The sequence below is a fragment of the Poecilia formosa genome, unplaced genomic scaffold (assembly GCF_000485575.1).
Source record: "Poecilia formosa unplaced genomic scaffold, Poecilia_formosa-5.1.2 Scaffold264, whole genome shotgun sequence".
NCBI classification, from domain to species: Eukaryota; Metazoa; Chordata; class Actinopteri; order Cyprinodontiformes; family Poeciliidae; genus Poecilia; species Poecilia formosa.
This window is the reverse complement of record NW_006800203.1, coordinates 265,760-275,338: the sequence shown is the minus strand read 5'-3', so window position 1 is coordinate 275,338 and position 9,579 is coordinate 265,760. Positions and strand designations below refer to the sequence as shown.

The window sequence follows — 9,579 nt, the reverse complement described above, 5'->3', positions numbered from 1 at the left end:
TAGTTCCTTTCTGCCAGTTGCAGCCGTCTGTTTGTGCCAGGCTTACAGCAATCAATCATTTGGCGTCCCAACAGAACACCAGCCCCCAATGTTTACTCGTTCTGGTCTTGCACACTGCGCTCTAGTTTTCCGCTTCAGCAAGAATCCTGACTTATTCTACCCCTCTTTCTGCGTTTTCCAAATAATTCGTTTTTGGAGGGGTTTACAGGATAGATGAACGGTCCCTATTATCAAGGTGCTCCGCATTCCATGAAGTCATGCTCATCTTGTAGCAATCCAAACTTAATCTCATCGCCCTCAGTACAAAATGAAAACACTTCAGGATCTCAAGAAACTAAATGGATGTTTTGATTTTTTGTTGTGGGTTTAGATAGCGTTTCACTGGCGATGTTTTCCAGTGACATATAATTACCCAGTAATATTTATACATTCCCTGCCTACTTAACATATTTTAATACAAAAACATGGTGGACCACTACCGCGCCCCGACCACCTGGCTTAGCAAGATTTCTGGGGGAAACCCTGCACAGAATCAGTCCAGTACCGGTCCACATTCTCAGGGGAGAAAGACTCAGCTGGTATAAATAAGATTTTTAGCTTTTGGAGTTACGCTTAAGAGAAATGTATTTAATCAAAGAATGTCATGAATATGTGTGTATGTAGGGCTGCACCAATTGCAGTTTTCTGACCGATCTCTGGTTACCAATCTTTAAAAAGCCTGACCTGCCAATTTTGATTTTCGCAATTTTGTTTTTGGTCTGAAATGTCAGACCAAAAACAAAACAAAGACAAGCCAAAAACTGTGACTTTCTTTCTATAGCAAGAAGGTCACAGTGGGGTGAATATTGTTAATTGTAAATGTGCAATTGAGTTGCATGATGACCTGACCTGGTGGGTCGGTCTGTGGTCTCTTACTGTAGAGCAGAAAAGGAGAGAGGATGACTTTTAAACCTTTACTGATGAAAATAAGATCAGGGGATAAGATGGGCTTCATGTGTAAGTATCGACTGATCACAGTCCCCCAAAATTAAGGAAATTGGTGCCCAGAAATCAACTGGTCGATAAATCAGTTGGCCAATAAATGTATCCTTTTATACATGTATATAATGTAAACAGCACTGCCAGAGATGCAATAAGTTTATAGCAGGTGTCTGAATGATCTAATGATCGGGCTCCTGATTGCAGCCAGTCCACATTGTTAGCAGATCTAGAGGGCCCCAAAATCAAATTTCACTTAGGGCCCCATAGAGGCTTGGGCCGGCCCTGGCGCAACTACAAGTTATTCCTGCGGTTCACGTAGAGCTGCACTACCAGAACTAACGCAATGGAATTTAAACTCCTACCTTGATCAAAAACTCTGGAAAGAAAAATAATTCCTCACATGGGGTTGATGTAAATATCCATACAGGGCAGCCTGTGTCCAGTTTGAATGAAAGGAGGCACACACGATCCGCGAAGAGGTTAACTTAATCCAGCTGCTGCAGATACGAGGCAACATGCATAGGCAACACGCAGAGGCAACACGCAGAGGCAATGTGCAGAGGCAACACGCAGAGGCAACATGCAGAGGCGCCAGCGGTGTGATTGGTCTGGCTTTAAATGCATAAACTATAATCCTATCTTCTATAAACAAACTGGCTTAAAAATAATCAGCTCCGCTGAGGGGGCCCCTTAGTGGCCTTGGGGCCCTAAGCGGCTGCTTGGTTTGCTTATGCCTTGGGCTGGCCCCGGGGAGGAGTCAGGGGAGCTTGATTTTTTTCATAGACTCTAATATTATACTGTCATCTAAATTCACATGAGAACGACTTTGTGAAGGCTTTGAAATGGTACAGCAAAATTCCAAAACTAAATTGAACAGACAGTCTGTGGGCTAACCTGGAGAAGGCTGTGGACAAGAAATGAGAACAGATTTTTCTAGACAGAGTGGATAGATACTAACAAGTCTACAAGTCTACTAACAAGATACTGAAAGACTTTTAACAGTGAAGACTGAATGCTGAAAAGGAATCACAAGGTATTGATTTAAGAGTGTGCACAAATGACTAGATGGACTTGCATAAGATTTTCCTACATGAATGGCCTTCATTCACTATATTCAAACAGGAAGGGATGAAGAGGGTTTCATCCAGAAAGGCTCCAGATCAAGTCAGTGATGGCAGGGTCAAGCACAAAAGCCTGTGGATACTGAGTGCCTGAGCTGCTGCTACTCTAAGTAACCTAACCTGCTGATATTCAAGATCCAGAGTAATGGAGAAACTTGTTGAGTCTTCATTGTTTTAGTCATGTTGTACTGCCCCTGGAGCCTTAGGAAGCCTGAAAGCTTTGGACAAAGCTGAATATTGACACCTTAGTCAGCGCTATTTCCAGTTTAGTGTTCTGATAAAAGTGTGGCAGGATGAAACTGACCTCGGGGTGTTATAGGCCTGTGTGGAGGATCAATAGCTTCAAACTAGAGACCTAGTTAGCAGCAACATTGAAATAGAGTCGGCCATAGAGCACAGTGGGGTTTTAGCAGTCTTCAAGGGACAGTTAATGAGTCCTGATGTTGCTGCAGATGGATCATCTTTTTTGTAAGATCTTTATGATCAAATACACAAAGCAAGGGCTCTAGAAGACTGGTAAGTACAGCTTTTCCTTTGATATTTAAAACATTAACATAAAAGTCTTGCAATACATGTTATCTTCTTTATTCACTCAGCTACTAATAATGTGAGAGAAGATGGGAGACTGGAACTTGTTGGGGAGCATCTTAGAAGAGGTCCACATTCATTCGACTATTGTGGGGAAAATCTGGCTCACTATCCTCTTTATCTTCCGGATGCTTGTACTTGGCGTTGCAGCAGAGGATGTTTGGGACGATGAGCAAAGTGAGTTTGTCTGCAACACAGAGCAGCCAGGCTGCAAGACTGTCTGCTATGACCAGGCATTCCCTATCTCCCTCATACGCTACTGGGTCCTGCAGATCATCTTTGTGTCCTCTCCCTCACTGGTCTACATGGGCCATGCTCTGTATCGCCTGAGAACCCTTGAAAAAGAGAGGCACAGAAAAAAGGCCTGCCTGAAGGCAGAGCTGGAGGGGCCAGATACTGACCAAGAGGACCACAAGAGAATCGAGCGGGAGCTCAGGAAGTTAGACGAACAGAAGAAAGTCAGGAAAGCTCCACTCAGAGGATCATTGCTGCGCACATATGTTTTTCATATCCTGACCAGGTCAGTGGTGGAGGTGGGTTTCATCATTGGTCAGTGTGCTCTTTTTGGCATTGGATTATCTCCTCTGTACAAGTGTGAGAGACTGCCGTGCCCCAACAGTGTTGACTGTTTTGTGTCAAGGCCTACAGAGAAAAATATTTTTATGGTGTTCATGCTTGTCATTGCCGGAGTGTCTTTATTTCTCAACCTTCTGGAGATTTTCCATCTGGGTGTGAAGAAGATCAAGCAAATCCTTTATGGATACAAATATGGAGATGATGACAGTGTCTGCAGGTCAAAGAAAAATTCTATAGTGCAACAGATTTGTGTTCTGACAAACTCCTCACCACAAAGGCTGATCCAGCTGACTCAAGTTGCCAATCCTGTTTCATCAGATCCTTACAAGGATGCTCAAAGAGATGTGCTGCCTTGTAACTTGGTTCCACTAGGTTGCCAGAACACAGAAGGCATGGACATCTCACAGCAGCATCCTGGACAGACGTTCCGGCCGAGCCAAGGTGACATCCAGCATTTGAGGCAACTGGGGGCTGTGGAGCGGCGGCACACTCTGGAGAATAGAAAACCGTCCTTCAGCAGCGATGAGTCAAACGGACCTCATTGCTCTGGTAAACCTCACTTTGCAGGACCGCGTTCAACGCTGGTGGCCAGCCATATTGAGATCCCAGCTGCCCTGAGGATCCCTCAGAGGAAGCAGAGTAAAGTCAGTGTCTGCAAGGAACTCAGCGACATGAGTGATTCTCCAGAGAGCGACCACTATCCCACAGCCAGGAAGTGCAGCTTTATGTCCCGAGGACTGTCAGAGGCCAAGCTCGCCAGTCCGTCTGACAGCGGCGCCTCTCAGAGTGGAACAGATACCGAAGCCCAGCACTTCAACCAGGGGGAAAGCCCAGTGATGACCCCACCACCCCCCACCTCTGGGAGGAGGATGTCCATGGTAAAAACACATTCCTTCTAGTGAAAACTGTAGCACCCTATATTTTGCTTAACCTAATATAATGCTGAAAATGTTTTTATTTTTTTTTGTGCTGATGCAATAAAACCACGCATATTTGATTCAGTGGAGTAGAAGAGAGAGATTTTTAGATTTGTGTTATTCTCTGCTGGGCTACAACAGGACACCCAGACCGGTCCTGGTTCTTAACCCAGAGCATTTCATGATGATGACACATCATAACAGATGATGTTATGATTTTCTGGTAAAAAAGAAATGTCTCAGTTGATAGGACAAAATGATATTAAAAAACAAACTTTTCTCATAAGTCCTATGAAGAGAATGTAACACAAATCTCTGCTATGAAAAAACACCCCAAAACTTACCAAGCCATACAAGAAATCTGTGAAAACTGTGCTGTTGTCTAATTTTGTGTGGAGGGTATTTAGATATAGATCTAATGCACAATGCTCCAGTCTAATCTTCAAATAAGACCACCTAAATATGTATGAGTTAGATCAGTAGAATGAGCTCCATCACCATGCACACAGGAGCATTATTTAATGCTATTATTTAGAGACTAGGATAAAATTATGTTTTGTACACCACAGAAGTTTGAAGAGATTTATATTAATATATATCTCAACCGACATGACTTGTTGGAGTCTGAACAATATGTTTATTAATGCATATCTTACCAGTTCTACAAGTCAAACATTTCAGATAAAGATACTTTTATTTTTCAGCCATTCAGTTGTATTTAGTAGGCTCAAAATTACCAACTGGAGACAGCACCTGATTATCAGGAAATAGTAATCAAATAGTTTTCCATCTCAGTTATTGTTTTGTGATCACTTGCCTGATGAGGTTTGATATTAAATAACAGTAGCTAAAAGATTATGTTTAGCACTGAGGAGAGAATAAGTTCTGCACACTTATGGAAAACAAACAACTTCTCTCCAAAATATAAGAATGTATTAACAAAATTTTATTTCTATATTTATTAGCAAGATATAGTAGTACAGCTCAAAACTGATTATCGGGTGGTGGATCATAAAACTCACTAATTTAGTAGCACTGAGCTAAACTACTGTAAGTAAAAATGAAAGAACAATGAAAACCACCAGAATAAATAATACATTCAATAACCAATTAAATAATGCAGTAATATCACAGCTCAGAATGAGTATGTACATTTAATAAATAATTTGAAATGAGGACAAATTAACTTTAAACTAAATCAAATTCAGCTTAAGACTAAATTGAGAACACTTGGTATGTGTTCAACAGTTCACCATGTTTAGCAGTGAAGATCAAAACATTTTACAAAGTAATGTTTCATGAACTAATTTGCTAAGAGGTCTGGAAGGTTGATACAACAACTGCAGGCCTTTAATGTATTGTGGTGCTACGTTGTTCAGTAATTTATAAACTAACAGTATTTTAAAGTCTATTCTCTCAGTGAAGGACTTTAGAACTGGTGTGATGTTCTCTATCTTCTTGGTTTTAGTCAGAACACCAGCAGCAGTGTTCTGGATCAGCTGCAGCTGGAGGATTGATTTTTCTTTAGGCAGACCTGTGAAGATATAACTCAAGATATAGATTGCAGAATAATATCCATCCATCCATCCATCCATCCATCCATCCATCCATCCATCCATCCATCCATCCATCCATCCATCCATNCATCCATCCATCCATCCATCCTCTTCTGCTTATCCGGGGTCGGGTCACAGGGGTAGCAGCTTAAGAAGGAGACCCAGACTTCCCTCTCCCCAACCACTTCTTCCAGCTCCTCCGGGGGAATCCCAAGGCGTTCCCAGGCCAGCTGAGAGACATAGTCCCTCCAGCGTCGTGGGTCTTCCCCGGGGCCTCCTCCCGGTGGGACGTTCCCAGAACACCTCACCAGGGAGGCATCCAGGAGGCATCCTGACCAGATGCCCGAGCCACCTCAACTGGCTCCTCTCGACGTGGAGGAGCAGTGGCTCTACTCTGAGTCCCTCCCGGATGACCGAGCTTCTCACCCTATCTCTAAGGGAGAGCCCAGCCACCCTACGGAGAAAACCCATTTCGGCCGCGTGTATCCGGGACCTCGTTCTTTCGGTCATGACCCAAAGCTCTTGAGGGTGGGAAGGTAGATCGACCGGTAAATCGAGAACTTCTCTTTTTGACTCAGCTCTCTCTTCACCATGACGGACCGGTACAGCGCCCGTTTCACAGCAAACGCTGTCCCAATCCGCCTGTTGATCTCCCACTTCCTTCTTCCCCCATTCGTGAACAAGAACCCCAGATAAGTATCTGGTAAGTATCTGGGGTTCTTGGCGTGAGTTTAAGTAAACTCCTCCACTTGAGGCAGGACAACCCCCCTGACCCGGAGAAGGCAGAATAATGTATATGGTGGAAACATAGAAACATTAAGTCTTTAAAAAAAAAAAAAAAACTTTCAAAAGAGAAAAACCTATTTTTTGGATAACAAAAGACTAACCACAAATGTTTTTTGTCTTTCAGAGCATGATTCTGGAGTTGTCTTCAATCATGAAGAAGTGAACCAGAAACATCCATGTTGGCGTGAGGCCAGAGGCACCGAGGACTTCTGTAGACATAAACACTCACATCATGTTTCACCTCATTTCTAGTTTCAGTGTAACTTTCACTATCTGATGGTATTCACTCATACACTTAGAGTTTCTGTGTTTAGGTTTGTGGATCCAGTCACTGGTTCATTTGTGTCAATTCATGCATGGCTGGACAAAAAGTGAGTCTTAACATCTTATATCGCAGTGTTTCTCAACTCTGGTCCTCACTGCCCCCCTGCTCTGGATGTTTTAGATGTGCCTCTATTCCAGAACAGCTGATTCAAATGATTGTATGACCATAAAGTACTGCAGAAGCCTGTTAATCACCCAGAGATACAATTCAGGTTTGTGGCAGAAGGGAAATACCAAAAACATGCAGAACAGTGTGACAGTGAGGACCAGGGTTGAGAAACACTGTTATATAGCAAAGATGTTGGGTTACAGGATGTAACCCAACATCTGTGGGCAATGATAGAGAAATACAATAAAAACATTTTTGACAACATTTTCAGATGTTTCTTGTGCAGTATACGCTTCTAACTTATTCTTATATTTTTTGTTCTTTTTACAGAGAGGGGACATTATCACCAGCTACTGACTGTGCATTAGTCCAGTGTTTCCCAACCCTGGTCCTCAAGGCACATTGCCCTGCATGTTTTAGGTGTTTCCTTGCTTCGGCACAGGTGATTTCAATTAGCAGGTGTTTGGTGAACTGCAATCAGGTGAATGAGGTGCATTAAAGCAGGGAAATTTCTAAAACATGCAGGACAGTGAGCCTTGAGGACCAAGGTTGGGAAACACTCAACTTTAACTTCATAGTACTGAACAACTTATTTTTGTATCATTAAATAATTTTTATTTGTCAGGTATTAGAAAACATTAACCAGCATGAGGTGTGTTATAACATTTAGCTGATATACTGTATGCTTTAGTTATTTTCATTTAGGTAAGTGGGAATGTCCTTCTAACTTAATACAAATATGTATATCATAATCTAATCTCAGTACCTCTGGGGCTCTATGACGCCTCAGAGGTTCAGAGAATATTTGGGAGCAAACAGCATCATGAAGTCCAAGGAACAGAGCAGATCAGGGAGAAGCTGTGGAGAAGCTTATTTTCCGAGCGTTGAACATCTGACTGTCCATCATCTGGAAATGGAAAGAATACGGCACAACTGTTAACCTACCATGACAAGGCCATCCACCTTAACTTCCAGCTGAACAAGGAGAGCTCTAACCAGAGATGCAACTGAGAGGCCCTTAGTGACTCTGGACCAAATGATCCACAGCTCAGAGGGGGGATCTGTCCACAGGAAAGCTATTAGTCATCACTGCACAAATATGATCTATATGGAAGAAAGCCAACGTTAAAATAAAATCATAAGAAGTCCCATTTGCCATGTTGGACACAGCAAACATGTGGAAGAAGGAGCTTTCAGAGTAGACAAAAAAATTAGTTTTTAGCCAAAAAACAAAATGCTATAGAGAACTAAGACTGCACAACTGCACATCACTCTGAACACACCATCCCCACTGTCATATATGGTGGTGGCAGCATCATGCTCTGGGGTTGTTTCTCTTCAGCAGGATCAGGGATGATGGACAGAGTTGACAGAAGATGGATGGAGCAAAACACAGAGAAATGCTGTTAATCTAAAGACTTGAGGCTGGGTGAATGTTCAGCTTCCAGCAGGACATCCACCCTAAACATAAAGCCAGGGTTACAGTGGAATTATTTAAAACAAAATATATTCATGTGTTAGTCAAAGTCCAGACCAGATGTGAAAAGTGCTGTTCATAAACACTTAGCGTCTAATCTGACTGAGTTTGAGCTGTTTTGAAAAGAAAAATGAACAAAATGTGTTGGTCTTTCACATTAAATTCCAATTGAATATATGTATTTTTGTGGACACAAGGTACATCACTGTACGTGTTGGAACTTGAAATATGAACTTTCTATCTGTTCCATGTGCAACAGAGATTTGGGTTAACGTTTTCTACTGTAATTTTTTATGAGGCTACATTTATACCAAACTGGCCACAGGCTAAATTGCAGGAAGTTTTACTATTTTTAAAGGTTTTATTGACTTTAGTCATCTTTATTTGATAATGAATTGACAGCAAAGTGGGTAAAGGGAGAAAGAGGAAAACATGCGGCAAAGGTCACCAGGCCGGGAATGGAACCTGCGACAGCCGCTTCAAGGACGGAGGCCTCCATATGTGGGTTGTGCTTTGTCCTTGCGCCACCACAGCACCCACAGCTTTATTGTTTTCTAAATAATACATGAACAGTGACACTGTTTGTTTAAACGATGCATATTGTAACCAACATGTCCTTTGCTTCTCACCTTAAGACTGCCAGCAGTTGTTCCAGATGCTCCTACTCTCACCCAGAGGGAAGGATTGCTGCAAATTCACTGATTAAAGAGTTACTAAGTGTTCTTAACTGTTTATCAATTTATCATTTTGAACTGAATTTCTTTATGTTGTATTACCATTAGAACTGAACTGGAATGTTTCTAAATTAATTTAGATAATGTTGCATTGATTTGATTTTATAGTTTTCCATATGATTTTGATCTATTTGAGATGATGCACACTATATTGTGGATTGATTCTTTACACATATACTGGATTTAATTTGTTAAAAACAAACTCAGCAATCCTGAATAGAACAAAACAGAAAATTTTAAGATTGGGAAGTCTTTAAGTAATAGCTAAAATTAGTAAAATCTGGGATTTTTATTCTTACTTATCCTGTCTGAGCAGAATAAGCATAGAAGGTAGAATGAATGTTTAGACAGAAAAATCTTGAACAAATCAAACCCAACCTTTTGGGGAGGAGGGAGGGGCATCGACTTTT

The 9,579-nt window shown here is 41.8% G+C and overlaps 1 protein-coding gene across 2 annotated transcripts; it reads left to right on the top strand.

The window, feature by feature from the left end:
• The first annotated feature begins 2,513 nt into the window (after positions 1-2,513).
• Positions 2,514-7,784, top strand: gja10b (gap junction protein alpha 10 b). 2 transcript variants are annotated; one of them, XR_001664561.1, is made up of 4 exons: positions 2,514-2,618; positions 2,699-4,144; positions 6,650-6,896; positions 7,289-7,784. XR_001664561.1 is itself a non-coding variant. In XM_007570594.2 (3 exons), exons 2-3 carry the CDS (start codon positions 2,720-2,722, stop codon positions 6,686-6,688), a joined length of 1,464 nt encoding a protein of 487 aa, XP_007570656.1. In that variant the 5' UTR covers positions 2,514-2,618; positions 2,699-2,719; the 3' UTR covers positions 6,689-6,967. The 2 variants fall into 2 exon arrangements, 1 of the variants encoding a protein (XP_007570656.1); XM_007570594.2 differs by lacking the exon at positions 7,289-7,784 and having other exon boundaries at positions 6,650-6,967.
• Positions 7,785-9,579: the final 1,795 nt, after the last annotated feature.